The sequence below is a fragment of the Uloborus diversus genome, chromosome 3 (assembly GCF_026930045.1).
Source record: "Uloborus diversus isolate 005 chromosome 3, Udiv.v.3.1, whole genome shotgun sequence".
In the NCBI taxonomy this organism is placed as follows: domain Eukaryota; kingdom Metazoa; phylum Arthropoda; class Arachnida; order Araneae; family Uloboridae; genus Uloborus; species Uloborus diversus.
Genome location: NC_072733.1, coordinates 157609839 through 157625401, shown reverse-complemented (window position 1 = coordinate 157625401; position 15563 = coordinate 157609839). Strand labels below are relative to the sequence as shown.

General features: G+C 32.6%; 1 protein-coding gene across 2 annotated transcripts in view; it reads left to right on the top strand.

The window, feature by feature from the left end:
• Positions 1–15563, top strand: part of LOC129219217 (tRNA (cytosine(38)-C(5))-methyltransferase-like) — an 80812-nt gene that overhangs the window by 46688 nt on the left and 18561 nt on the right. For both annotated transcript variants that reach the window (XM_054853540.1, XM_054853542.1), the window contains 3 exons: positions 4901–5111; positions 14059–14282; positions 14441–14498. In XM_054853540.1, coding sequence (XP_054709515.1) covers positions 4901–5111; positions 14059–14282; positions 14441–14498 — 493 coding nt within the window. The remainder of the gene's footprint in view (positions 1–4900; positions 5112–14058; positions 14283–14440; positions 14499–15563) is intronic.

Genomic DNA, 15563 nt, shown 5'->3' with positions numbered 1-15563 from the left:
AAATACAATAGATAATCTTATTTGAACACAAAAATCAATGAGAGAAATTGACATTTGCACTCTTGAGCCAGATGTTTTAATGTTAGGTTCATGTGGGAAGTAGCTTATGATGTATCTTTAACGTGGGAGGCCATTAAATTTGAGCTGTTTTCTTCAAAAATTCGTTTTTAAAAATGAACTTTCATCATCTTATGGTGAGTATCCGGTCGAGCAACTTTTTGCGGTTTAATAATTGTAAGGGACACAAACTCCAAGGCAATTTTAGGAATAGCAACAAATCTCTGTGGTAAATAGTCTTGAAATCTTACTGCAAATTCCTTCTTCAGATCTGACATAAAATTTTAAAATTGCTGCAATAGCCATCTCAGAACTATTTTCACATATTAGCACTTTTTGAAAATGAGTGAACTCTTGACTTTGTCTCTTTGAAACATGTCCATGCTGGTGACTGAAAGAGGACACACTTTGCATCAGAATGGCTCCCAAAGTTGTTATTTATAATAAATAAATAAAAAATGTGGGTAATTTGTCACTTTGAAAACATTTTGACAGTTCGTTTTTTGTCCTTTTGTGGTTTGCACCTGGACTGTAGTTCGCCAGTTGTCGACCACTTTTCTGGAATAAAAGGGCCGCCAGGGGGAATTCTGAAATAGGTACTGTTTTCTTCAAAAAAGGCACCCTTGAGTCTTGCTCAAGAATTGGTGTGCAGTTTTCCCATTAGCAACAGTTCAAAATATGAGCTGCTTTCATGGGTCTTGGTATTGAGACAGTGTTCTTTATTAAAATTTTAATTTTAGAATTTGGTGTTTTACAGTGTTCTACAGTGATTGATATTTTTATGCCAATTTTCGTTGTTTAAAAAAATGAAAGTATGGGAACTGAGAAGTTTAAAAGTAGAATTTTGTTGAAAACTTCAAAATTTTCAATACATTATGTTGAATGAGCTGTGAAGTGTTTTCAAGTGGTTTAATTTTTTAATCTTAAAAAAAATACGATATTGGATTAATTCTTTTGCAAAATAAATCATCCTTCTATTTTCTTACAACATAATGTATTTTAAGACATTATAATGATAGTAATATTAATAATAATAAACATTATTTAACAATTAGCTGCTGCTTTTAATAGGAATGTATGGATGCCTCAATTGCCAAATCAATTAGCTCCACTTTTATAAAAAATCCTCATTTCTGCTTTAAGAGTGCTTTATTAATGCTTAGCATGTGAATTTATATTAAAGTTTAGGTTCAGTACATTTCTGACACACCAACTTCTTCATAACTAGTCTCGACTTTTTGTTTTATGGAGTTAATCAATTTGGCAAGTAAGGCATCCATATAAAGGCAGTTCCTTTTATTCTCAGCTAGAAACAAGTAAGCTTCTTCATTTTGAGCTTTGTAAAATTTCTTTGTAAATGACATCGCAAAAAATTGAAAAAACATTTGAAAAATCACAACATTTTCCCAATTTTTGTCCTAACCTTAGAACTAAGAAACAAGTAGTGACATTTTCATGTAATTTCATACTGTTTAAGTTAATTACAGGCTATTTCCATGCATGACTTACACTACATTTGAAAAATTTTCAAACACTGTATGGTTGATTTAAAAAAAAAAATATTTTTAAAAATATTATGCCTTTTGTAAACTAGACGTATCTACTATTTTTAGCAGGGCATGAAGTTTATTCATACATTTTACTTTAATGTTTACAAATGAAATTGCCATTCTGTGACTTACACTACTGGAAAGTATGTTGATATTTGGCTATCATTTCAACTTATGTTTTCTTCCTCATACATTGTCAATTTTTTTTATTATTAATGCAGTTTTATAGCTAAGGTTTTGAATATCCACAAGTGAAAACAAAAAGATTCTAGATTGTATAGTTTTTCTTAAATGAATATTTTTCTGCATGACTTACACTACCACTTTAATGTAACTTACGCTACATTAACATAAAATGAACAGTTAAAATGTGGAACTAAATGAAACTAATCCATCACATATTTAAAAAAACCAAAATTAGGAAAAGTATAGTGAAATTGACGATCAAAGTCGCGGGTTCAAGTCAAGTTATTATGTCTTTATCCAAATCAATATCTGAAACGTCTTCCTTCTCAGGCCAGATGAAAAAAAAATCCTTTCTATTGCAGACATTTTCTTTCCTGACAATTTGTGCAGTGAAATGCTTAACAACCCTTTTTCCAGCAAATGTGAGTAATGGTATAGATTTGCATGCTTCTGCATCAAGAACGTAAGCCATTGCAGTGTAAATAGTGCAAGATTTTGAAACCCAGTGGGCTGAATGAATTTAATCTTGAAAACAAAAGTTATAATTTTCACTAAAATTGAAATGTAATAAATAAATGAAGTGTTTGGGGGAGGGGAGGAGAGGAGTCTTCCTTTTGCTTGTGGCATTTTTTTTCCCCAACTTTTCAATAGTTTCTTCCAATGTTGAAGAAATGCTTTGCCTTGTCTCATCTGTTATCTGCTGAAAGTATTTGATGTCCTCTTCTAGTTCTTTTTCAGCAAAATCTTGAGCAAACATAAATTGATCCCAGTTCACAAAACTTATACAGACCAATGTAGACATCAGCATTTTCATTTTTTAAATTTGCATATTTTTCTTCTAGAGTCATGAATAGATATCTTTTCTGTACTTTTGCTTTCTTGCCATCTTTATGTCTGATGGTTACTGAATCTTTTACTCCAGGTTCTTGGTAGGTTATGCTATCTTTTTCAAAAAAATACATTTACTTGCACTTTTATTTCCTCATTTATTTTTGTGACTCTTGATTGTTGAGGAGGTGGTGATGACAAAATGTCTGGTACTAACTGGTGAGCTATTTTAAGAGCTTTGCTTTCATTTGTTCTTTAGTCCAGGCTTCTCTTAACTTTAGCAATGGTTTTCCCAAATGAACTGGGACTTTTAAATGCTTTTCTAGGATAATCCAAAAGACTTACTAGCTTCACTGGTGACATTTTTAAAAGCTTTCTTTGCTCTACAATTTCCTTTTTTTCCCTCTTTTCTTTGCTTTTTTTAAGACTTTCTTCTCAATAGTCATTCTTTTCTTCTTCTCCAAAAATCTCAAAAAAAAAAAATTAACTTACCTTTTGTACCAGCTATTCAATATTGATCAAAAATAAGCAACCACTTTTCCAAGACACAGCAGCCATTTCGAAACAGTAGTGTTCCCTCTAAATAACTTCAAAATTGTTACTAAATGCAAAATTTAATAACTTCAGATGTCCTCATAACACAGAGGTGGCTTTCTGCTGGCAGAAACTAGTTTTTGCCATGCCAGTGGCAGAAACTGGTTATGACCGGTAAAAACCGACAGAAACTGGCAAAAACTTTAAAATGTCTTTAATAACTCAAGTAATTAGTAAATGATATTTGTTTTTGTAAAACTAAACAATTAAACAACATTTCATCATTTAAAAAAAATAAAACCCGATGCTAGTGCCCTTGATTTAGTTCAGAAAGGGAACTTTCCAATTGCAGAGGCTCGTAGTATTTGAATTAATTTAACAAAGGATAAAAAATCATACAGGGATGCTTAGGAAAGAGGAGTGACATACAGAACTGAACAGGCATTACTGATTGCAATTTGCTCACTTATATGCTCTCTCTAATTTGTTTTTGATAGAATTATGTCATGTGCTTCAAGAAGAAAGTGCCCGATTTTTACTTGCCTAAATTTTGTACCTAATGTCACAGCTTTGCAAAACAAATTGGCCCCATTTCTCAAAACTTATTTTTCCAGTCAAATTTTTACCGCAACCCCAGTTACTACATGGTGGACCAGTTATACAATAGATGAAAGTTTCACGAACATTGCTTGCTCCTTGATGCATTGTCTGCTAGCTCTTCTGTTTTAAGAATATTCTAAAATTTCTCATTTGTGCGTAGTAAATTGAGAGCTTGAGATTTTTTGAAACCACCTTTTCTAAGAGGCAATTGCAGGGTCCAAACAATGTAACATTTGATTTTGAATTGTAATAATTTTGTAATAAAATTACAGTAACAATTAATTATTTTTTCCATGAATTTTCAGTTGTATATCAAAAATTATTTTTTCATTTTGTGAATTTTTGCCAGTTTCTGCCGCAACGTGGCAGAAAGTGGTTTTTGCCATGATGGTTTTAACCGGTTTCTACCAGTGGTTTTAACTGCCTCGGCAGAAGCTTGCCAACCCTGGTCATAACATGTATTAAAATATGAACTCCGTAAAAAAATATTTTTTAAATTCACTTTTGGTATAAGTTACATGGAATTAGCCCACAGTAAATGACCAGTCATACGAAAAGTGTGGGAAACAAGCATTCTCCTGTGTGTGTGTGTGCGCGTTTTTAAGGTTTGCTCTTCAAAGGCCTGATAGTTGGAAAAGAGCACAAGTTCAATTTTATTTTGCTAAATAGTCAACAGTTTTGGCTTGTTCTGTGTTAGAAGATTTAGGGCTGTTTCGACCTGATTGGATCATAACTGGAGGGTCCAGGCTTTGATGCCACTCAGACAAAGTTTTTCCTTGTTTTTTAATGGTAACTGGGGCCTGTTAAATATGTTCATGATCACAAAGGACTCCAAGATCCCATTCCAAATCAATAACCTTTGGGGTGCTGGATCAGGGAATGTTTGGCTCCAAGTCTGGATTGAAAAAGAGAGATGTCTTCAAGACCCCATCCAACCTGTTAAACCACATTAATGATGGGTATGGGGAACCCTGGAGTGTCATATAGTGTTTGAGGATTTTAGCATGCATAGTTAGGAATCATTTTCTCAATCTAAGGAGGAAAAAAGATCTAGTTTGTGTACTTTGTTATGCATCTGTTTTAAAGTTATGCAAAAGATGTTATTTAAGGTTAACTAATGTGTTTTTTCCCTCTTTGTCTTTTAGATTAAGACGTAAGCCGCCTTACCTGATTGTTGAAAATGTAAAAGGTTTTGAAGATTCTCTGACAAGAAGCTCGCTGATAAAAACACTAGAAGGTGCTGGCTATTTATTCCAAGAGTTTCTTTTGTCACCTTCTGATTTTGGCATTCCCAATTCTAGGCTTCGGTATTATCTTCTTGCTGAATTGAAAGATGCTTCTTCTTCAACTAAAATGGTACATAATCTGGCTAAAAATATACATGTTGCATATGAATAGAGAAATATTAAAAATAATAATACTCATTCAAAACCTTTTGCTAAATGGGATCCCTGAGAAATTGGGAATGATCAGAGAATTTTTCCTGTAGAGAAAAGTTAGGGAATTTGAGTGAGATTGAAATTTTATTTTTCTGCTGTTTTACCTTTAACACTAAGTTTTGGAATTACAATATCTGCACTGGAGCGGTGTTGTTATTATTATTGTAATTTTTATGATCTTCTATTTAGTTTTGAAAAGACTACTTGCTGAAGAGAGGGTTCTGCCACCCTCTCTGAAGAGAGCTAATGCACCCTCCTCTTTCCTTCTCTTTCTGTTCCATTCTGTGTATAATTTGATGTAGATAGCTGTGAAGAGAAATGTGAAATAGTGGTTTCTGTTGAATATCCTGCACTGCTACTATCCAATGGTTTATTTCATTGCTATCAAAACAGAAGCCTACTTTATTATTATTTTTTTAAACTACTTTAATTACTAATTATAAAAGCATTTTTCTTTCTGAATCTCCTGGTTTAACTCCTTTATTCGTATCCTTTGTTGGTTTTTTTCTAGCCTATATTTTTATACTTATTTCATATGCTTTTATTTTTTTACTCTTTTTTTTCTTTTTGTTGTTCTTAATTTTTATTAAAATGCAATTTTTTTTCTCTTGGCTTCACTGTTATTATCATATATTCATTGAGAGAATGAAGTGATACTTGCAGTCAGTCTAGTCAAACTTGGAAATGAGTGGCATATGTACAGAAATGTTGAGAAAGATCGTAACTTTTGATTGTATTCTTCTCAAAATTACTCCATTTTTTCTCTCATATTTTTAATTGCATTTTTACGTACTTCTGTCTCCGTCCATTTGTATTTCCCTTTCAGTGGTAATTTTTATTGTAATTTTTATAGCTGCCTACTTGTACGATTTAGCCGTACATTGTAAGATTTTCAGACGTTTTGTACGATTGTATGTTCTTATGGCAGATTTATACGATTTTTAGGTTTTTGGTTTTAATTGTGTGATAAACTGCGAACGGTTGAAGTTTACTTTTACTTCCAGCACTTTTGAGAGCAACCCCTAAAGGCGTGATGTGAACAATGTTGAAAAGCGCAAAAATTCTCTTTTGTTATTCTCTGTGCTTCTCGTCTCCTAAAGACTTTCGTTTGAATCCAACATTTGGCGCAATATCTCTGTTGGCAAAACAATTCAGCGCAGAACGTTACATTTTGTTGCCAAGCAGCAAGAAAGGACCAACGTTATTGGTGGGGTTTTCCAGCGATGTTCAACTGAAGGGCGTGGCCTAAGCATAAATCTCTGATTCGTTACGCATCGCACATGAGGCATTCTTTCTGGCTATAATCACGCCCAGCGATGTGTTTGTTGTGAGAATTACACGTGGTGTTTTCTATTATTTTATAATGTCTAAAGCTAAGAAATATGACGAGGTATTTCTGGATTGTTATTCTAAGGATTATCCTGGTATCTTCAAATCGCGAAAAGGACCAATTTTTGCATTTTGCTCATTTTGCAGTGCAGACATCAAGATCACTCATGGAGGAGCTAACGACATCAAACATCATATTTTGACAAAAAAGCACCACGATCTGTTGAAAACTACTGTTAAAACGCTGTTATTGGGACATTTTTCCAAGAAGATAAGGAATTTGATGCAATAAATGAAGAATGCCTCTTCACTGCGTTCGTTTTAGAACATAATTTGCCGATTGCAGTTGCGGACCGCGCTGATCCATTATTCTGGAAAATGTTTCCTAAAAGTGAAACTGCACAGAGATATGGTTGTGCGAGAACAAAAGCCACAGCTATAATACCAAAAATGACTGAAGAAAGGAGTAAGTCCCTTCTAAATTTATTGCAAAGCTGTGCATTCTCCATCGCTACAGATGGTATTAACAACTTTGATTCGCAGATCTACCCAATCATGTCATATTTTAACCCTGAATTAGCAAAAATCGAAAATAGTCTGCTTGCAGTGCCCGTGCTTTCTGTTAACTGTACAGGTTTGAATATAGGGAATTTATTACTTGACACTTTGGATGCTAAAAATATTGATGTCGAACATTGTATTTCTTTTGGGGCAGATAACGCCAATGTTATGTTGGGTTCAAAAAATGGTGCAGCTGCCCATTTAACAATGAAAAATGAAAACATATTAATTATGGGATGTACTTACCACCTCATCAACCTTGATGCTGAAAAAGGGTCCAAGTCTTTTCCCAAAGTTATTGATGATGTTTTAATTGATATCTTTTTCTACTTGGAGGGAAATTCAAAAGGAGAACAAGAATTGAAGGCACTGCAGGCCATGTATAATGTTGAGGAGCACAAAATTTTAAAACATGTCTGCACAAGATGGCTGTCTTTAGGAAGAAGACTGAAAACAGTTTTGGAACAATGGGATCCTCTTAGCTCCTTTTTTAAGAACTCCCTGAAGAATCCTTCAAAGAAAACATCTATTGATTTGTTTCAAATCCCTAAAGTCGTCAAAAAGAACAGGCAAGATCAAAATACTCCACCACAGTTAAAAACGCAGACTCTGCTTCCAAATAAGAGGAAGCAAAATCAGAAGAAATTGCCATCTAAAAAAATGAAAACCAATTTCAAGTTGAAAAATGAAACTAACATTTTGTCAAGAGAGTAAAGACTTTTAATGTTTCTCACATCAGGTTTAAACAAATCATTTTGTTTATTTTTAGATTATATTATTCCCCTTTATGAGCAATCAAATATTATTTTACAGTCTCAAGCCCCAAAGATTCATATTCTAAATTCTATTTTAATTTCCATGTACAAAGAAATTTTATGCAATTTTGTGAAACCAGATATTATTAAAGGCTCAAACATAATGGAGGTTAAGTATGCTGAATTGATTAATTAAAATAATGATCAGGATATCTTAGTCGGTTCATCTACTTTGAAACTTGTTGAAAGAAATAAAATGCTGAGGACTGATGAGAAGAATGAATTTTATAAATCCATCTAAAATATTATGTAAGTGTGTGCAACTACATTAGATTAAAGTTCCCTATCAATAGTACTCGGTTATTACATGCAGAAGTTGTTGACCTATCAAAGTCATTCTCTGATATAGATTTTTTTTGTGAGTAAATTTCCTATCATTCTGCTGCAAAAGAATGGAGAAACAACTGATGAAGCCAAAGATAAGCTCCAAAGTGAGTTTTGTTCCATCCAAATAGATGACTTGCCAGATGATGTGCTAAAAATGGAGAGAATAGATGAAAAATGGGCGGCAGAGTGAAAAAATTGTGTGATGCCAGTGGTTCACTAAAGTACGAAAGGCTCTCTTTTACAATGCTATCTATTCTAATAATACCTCATAGCAATGCAGAGTGCGAAAGAATATTTAGCAGCTTGAGAAAGACTAGGACAGAACTGCACACTTCTTTATCAGACAACAGCATGGAGATCATTTGAATCTGCAAGAACTTACAGAAAAACTGTTGTTTCGAACAAGTTTTTGATAAACGATTTTTGAAAGCTGCGAAGTCAGCAACTTTTCAAAGCTTAAATTCAAAGAAATAAAAGTTTATTTATTTACTTAATTTTAAATTTATTTTTTTAATTATAGTTATTTATTTTATTTATTTATTTTTTTGCTAAAAGAATCACAAATCAAGCAAAGGTAAGGATTTGAAAATATTATAATACTTTAAATTTTAATACTTTGCTTCATAATGGTCCAAAAAGCGTAGAAATATATCCACCGCATACGTTGTAAGAATTTTTAAGTTGGCACGTTGGCAGCTATGAATTTTTTAACTGTGAATATTGCAAATCATTTTAAAGAGATACACTATTATTTTCCGTGAAGGTATATTTTAATTAAATTTAAAAAATCTATTCCAAGTTCTGGTATTTTATTTTTTGCATTATTAGTGCTTGATTTTCTTAATATTAGTTTTAAATGATAGGATTCCAAATTTGCTATCCTTGAGCTTACTAACTAACTTGTTTGGTAGATTACAAGCTATAATAATACCAACATATTTTTTTTAATGTTTAATCAATGAGTGATTCACTGGTCAGATGTTTCATCTAGCCCCAAGCACATTTCGTTTCTTTGAGTTTCACAATTTAATTCTTGTATTTAGTCCTTAAGTATATGACAGATGCTGGGAACTATTTTTCTTGAGTTGTCTTTGAGTGCACTGAGATCTTTTTCCAAAAATGTAGTAACACTTTTTGGTGAGATTTATATGCACTATCTTTTAGGCATTTTCTTACTTTACTGTTCAGCACAAATGTATTCATTTATCTTACATATATCTCTATTATAATCAAGCTATTATCAACGTGTAATTTTTTATCTGCTACTTTTTTTACTTTTTCAACACTCTGGTTAATATTGCTACATGTCTTAGAGAGTGCTTTTAAAAACTGCAAACTGTGTTTCAATAGTGGTTGTGTTCCTTTGGCACCAAATTTTGTTTTCAAATATTTCTTACGATATTACTGACTCCTTATTATATCCACTTCAACAAGTAAACTGCTAAGCAATTTCTAGTGTCAATGATTCCGGAGTTGTGCAGTTTTAATGACTGTTTTTAATATCTGATACATAAATGGAAAGATGAAAACTAGTTTCCCAAACTCTCAGAGGCTCAATTAGCTAAAATGTTTGTGAGCACTATATAACAACTTATCACAATCTTAGTTCCAAGAAATAATTTGAACTTGACTTTTATGGAGCAAAAGTCTACCAGTTTGGTTCCTAATCATGAAGTCTGCTTAAATCTAGTACAAAAAATAAAAATGGATGTTTACTTGTTGTGAAAAATATTTAAGTATTGTCTAAACAAGTAATGCTGCCATTAACCTAAGCTGATCGCTCACTTTAAGAGTCTCATCATCTCTTATACCTTCAAGAGGAAAAACTAATTGGCTTTAGTATGTATGTTTGATTGGAAATGTGTGTAAGGGAATATGAGTTATTGAATGGATATTTTTTAAATTTTATAAATCTGGCAAGGTTGAATTTTTAATACCTAAAATAAACTTCATATGCTGCTTAATAGTGGTGGGCCAAAAAAAAAAAAAAAAAAGATAAGCTTTTACGATTTTAGATCATGTCTAGTGTCCCTTGATAGATAAAAATTAAAGTTTGTAGCCTAGTTTCTTTATTTGCATTAGTTGCTTGGAAATTTTTGCCAAATAATGTTTTCTATCGTTTGTAGCAGATTTAGTTAACGTTTTTTTTTTCTTTTCAATCTTTGATTATGAGTAAAGCAGAAAAGATGCCATCTGCCATCTTAAGATGCCACTTAATTCCCATAAAAAAATTGAAGTGTGGTACAATTCATTCATTTGCCACAAATGCATAGAAATTGTGGTAAATTTCTGTTTTTTTTTTTTAATATAAAAGTTTTTGACAAATATTGTCATAATGTTAGAATATTCTTTTTGTGGGAATTAGCTGAAATACTTATATGTTTTTCAAATAATATGAATTTGTTAGCGTCTTGATCTCGTATGAATTAGTTATTTATTGCTGTTAAGGTTTATAAAGTATGAAATATGCTCTTAGGACCTTTTATCTAGCTTTTAGCTTGTTCTGGCACAAAACCTATGGGGAAAACAAATCAAAACTTGCCTCTCTTCATTGATAGATTTTTTTAGAAGGAACAAAGTTACTATTTCGTACCAAATGTCACTCGGGTAAGATGTCACTCTGTTTAGAACAGGAGAAAAGCAAGTCTCATCGTCGGTTTAAGAAATACAAACAGGCTTTAAATCTCAAATCTGAAGAATCAGTTATCAGATGGAAAAACTACTGGGGCTAAGACTTTGGTTCAATCAAAGTCAAGCTGATTGAATGCTAAATTTACTTGTGCCTTTTCTATTCATGTTGTATTTTCTGGGCATCAGAAAGTAAAAATACTGAAAATATCTGCACAGATAAAAAATATCTACTTTATATTTGTGTAGCTCTTTTAACTGGACTGTTCCCTCTAGAGCTTTGAAATGGGAAATTAAAGCCTATCATGCAGTCTAAGTGGGTCATCACTAACTTGCACTAAAGTACCTCAAAACCAGACCAGAGTATATAGACCCCCCTCCCAAGATGGTTCTCCCAATTCATAATACTGGAACAGTTGTAAATATATTTTTTAAAAAGAAAAAAGCATTCTAGTTGCATAGTGGTACTCAACTTACTTTTGACTTTACATGTTTGCTGTTGGCTGCAATATGTCTTCGAAGGAGCACAGCATTTTTTTTTCTGTAAATTTTATGAAAGTATTTGAGTTTGCAGACAGTTTTAAATTTTATCTAGGTCTGCTCAAAACCCAAAGAAGTATAAATTGGCTCTTAAATCATGTCAGTAGGTCACCAATCATGAATTATACTGGGGTCTTGTTCTTGTGCCAAACAGCGACAAACAGAAAATACTGCTACAAAAGTATTATTTTGAAATGTTTTGTGCCAAAAAAAAAAAAAAAAATTGTTTTAAAGATGCATAACTGCCTAGTTTTTGCAGTAGACATAAAAGTTAACACATTTCAGCCATTATCAAGGTTTACGTACCAGGTGTGATTTTTTATGAATTTCAAAATCCTATTATGCCCGCTTCAATAATGCTGGATAAGTTTTATCTACTATGCAATTCTATACCTCAAGTGCTAATTAACTTGTGTTAACACTGGAGTTACAGTGGTCTTTGTATACCTAGAATTACAGCGGGGGTCATTTTGACCCCTGAGTAGAAACCTGCGTAGTTCCCCACGAAATGGTATATATTTACAAAAATTAGTTTAAAATAAACATATTTATAATAAATGCAGTTTATTTATAGTACGTAGAGGACTTATGAATGTATAATAAATTATTTAAAATAAGTTTAAAATACACTTAAAATAACCAGCACTGTTTCAGTTGCATTTCAAAAACTAGCAGCTAAAGCTCCTTTTTAAGTACAAAAACATTATGAATGTTTCAAATTCTTTTAGTGTTATGTTCTAAGAGGCATTTTTGAATTGCTGCTGTGTTTTAGCATCAGTAAATGTACATTCATTTTTTTTCTCTCAAAAGGGTCAAAATGACACATGTCTACACTTATAGGCATGGCTGCCACACTTCTGTCCAGGGGACGGAATTCTGTCTTTTCAAAAATTTTGGCCATTGGATTTTTTTTTTGTTTTGCTTAAAAAAAATCAGTTTTGAAAAATCTTTTTCATCTTTAAAAAAAAAAAGGAAAAACAAGTTCCTAGGCATACATCCATGTGTGGTCGAGTCGGAAAAAAAAAACTCAACATTCATTCGGGGGTGAGAAAAATTGAAATTAAGGCCGATTTTTGAGTGAAATTTTTTTCCCCGAGTACAATACTTCCTTTTTTGTAAAAAGAAGTAAAAATCGTAAAAATCTCTACATTTTTGCAGCAAATGAAGGAATTGTATTGCACACTTCAAAAATTTTTATGGGAATTTTATGTCGCCTTTCTGCTAAAAACACAAAAAAAAAAAAAAAAATAGATTTCTCTTAAATTTCTACACAATTAAAAGCATATCATGCACTTTGTTCCACCAATGGCATCTTTTTCATTTCCCATCATCACAAATCAGAAAATAACATCTTTCTCAGCTCACCCTTCTGCTTAAGGTATGATATATTTCCCACCTGACCGTTTTAAAAGTCTATTTCCCTTGCATTTCTGCCCTGTTTGAAATCCAAAATGTTTGCCGTGTTTATCTGACAGGTTTGAAGAACCAAAATTTTAAACTTCAATTCATTTTTGAAAATTACTAATTTCTAAATATATTTTTTAGATGTTTCTGTGTTTACAGATGATAATAGTTTTGTTCTGAAAAGTTATTGAAGTAAAATATAATTTAGAAATAATTTCTGTATACACTATTGGAAATGGATATGACATATACTGTGGGGAATATCATATTATACGTGGTGTACAAATAAGTTTTAAAGGATTTTGTTTTCAAGTTTGATGCTTTATTGTGAAACAATGGTTTCATGTTCAGTTTTCGAAGTATTGCCTGTCGTTGGGCACTACCTTTTCCTATATTTCTGGCGATTTTCGGATGCTTACTCAAAAAAACGATGCATCTTTTGATGTGATCCATGAATCATCCTTGGACTTCTTCAAAAGAGCAGAAGTGCTGATCCTAAAGAGTATGTGTCATCGAGGAACACAAATAGTAGTCCAAAGGGACAATGTCTAGGCTATATAGCTGGTGGGGTACGATTGACTATTTCAGGGTATCAAAGTTTGTTTTGACCAGCGGCGTAATATGTGGCGTTGCGAAATTACCTTGTTGTGTCTTTCCTTTTATTGTGGCCATTTTTCCCGCAGTGCTCTGCTCAAATTCATCAATTGAGTTTCGTAAAGTTGTTTGGCACCAATCTTCGTCCAACATAGCCTCCAATTCGGCATCAATTTTTGTGGCTGTCCATCATGCTCTTTGTCATTGGTGTCAAAATCACCACTTCTAAAATGTTTATACCAAAACTCACATGGGCGATGAAGCATGTTCCCTGTAAGCTTCTTGCAGCATTCGATTGTCTGCAGCTGCACTTTTCTTCAAATGGAAGCAGAAAAGTAAAATTTCCCGCAAATTGTGTTTTGTGGGCACGAAAGTTGACACATTCAGAGCACACAAAAACTGTTGTTTCCAATTCAGCGAAATGTCACATACTGAAAATGAAAGCCTAACGATGAGCTTATAAAATTAAGTTAGTTGCAACATTGTCCTTTTCAATTTAATACCAGTGACGCCATCTCTTTGAAATCCTTTAAAACTTATTTGTACAACAGATATGATTAACAAAGTGTTAAGTAACTGAAATGTGTTGGTCATCTATTTCTTAATATAAATTTTTCATTTGAAAAAGTATAAGTAGAAATTGATTTTTCTTTTTTCTGTTTTCAGGGGTGCTTGAAAATAAATAAATTTAATTTCTATTGTTGTCCAAAATGCTTGATTGAGACAGAGAGTTTGTCTAAAAAGCATTGCATTCTGGGTCATTTTCTTGAAGAAAAAGCAGAAAAGTATTTTGATAACTTCCTTATTCCTGAAAATGTGTTATTAAAGCACTGGCTTGTCCTTGATATTGTAGATCCAAGAAGTTCCCATTCTTGTTGCTTTACCAAAGCGTAAGACAGTTCTTATTTTTTATTTCATAACTTAGAAGATGTATAACATAAATATTTATCTTAATAGCCTTTAAAACAGTAGTTTAATCTTTAACAATTTTATGCCCTGTATAATTATGTTTCGTTATTAAAAGTGAAAATTCTTTTTTTTTTTTCAGATATAGTCATTATGTTCAAGGAACTGGATCTGTTTTAACTCCATTCACTGATCCATTCGTAAGTGTTTTTAAATCTTTTATTTATTTAGAATTTCCAAATTTAGAAACCTTGTTATCATAGTCCCCTTTCTAAATTGTTGATGTTTTTGCTTATTTTGTTTCTTTTTAAAAGCAACTTTCTTGGAGTATTTTCTTTCTTTCTTTTTTTTTTTTGTGGGGGGGGGGGGAGAGTGTCAACTTTTTTTTTTTTGCAATTGTTTTCATAAAAGTAAAAAATAAAAAAATGCTGAGACAATGGGAAAACATCATCTTGAAAATGAAAACAAACACTGTACTAAGTCATCTAAATGACAGAAAATAAAATATTTTTTTCCATAGAAGGTTTGTTTCAAATTGTGGAGGCACTATTAAAAAAGAAGCACAATTTAGCTTGCTCCTTCAGATATTAAAGTTGCATTTCGGTTATCTATGTTTTTTTGAGCAATCACGATTGCTTATTGTTGTCATTTGATAGTCCTTGAAGTTGTGGTTCCTTTTTCAGCTTGAACCAGCAGCACCACCGCCCACCACAGCTGCTCTGGTCCTGAGCACTGTCCCCCGGAATCCACTTCTTCTGGGTGGTGGCGTCTATGTCCTACACACGCATGCTCATACACCCTCGCCTACACACGCGCACATTTACACATATACATAGGCCTACGTGCACACACTTAAGCCTGCACATACACAACTATACACACATAACCACCTGGGAGGAGGGACATGCTGGGGGGGGGGATCCATTTCTAGAAACAATAACTCTAATGAGTAGGGTCTTGTTGCAACTCGTGATTGCGAAAAACATAATTTGAATTCAAAGTTGATTGGAGGAAGAGGGTCACAGGTTTTTTTTTATAAATTTGACAAATGTTCAATTTCAAGTAAAAGTTTTATTATCAGTCATTCACACGGCTTACAGAAAGCCAGTAAAATATACATTTAATCAAATTTTGATTGTATACTGTGATACACCTTACAATTCTGAGTTCTGAACTGAAGTTATGTCTAAAAAGCTTTAGAAATGAATTGCTGAGACACATTTTAATGGCTCCTTTTTCTTATTTACTTGGCTTTTGTTAAGACA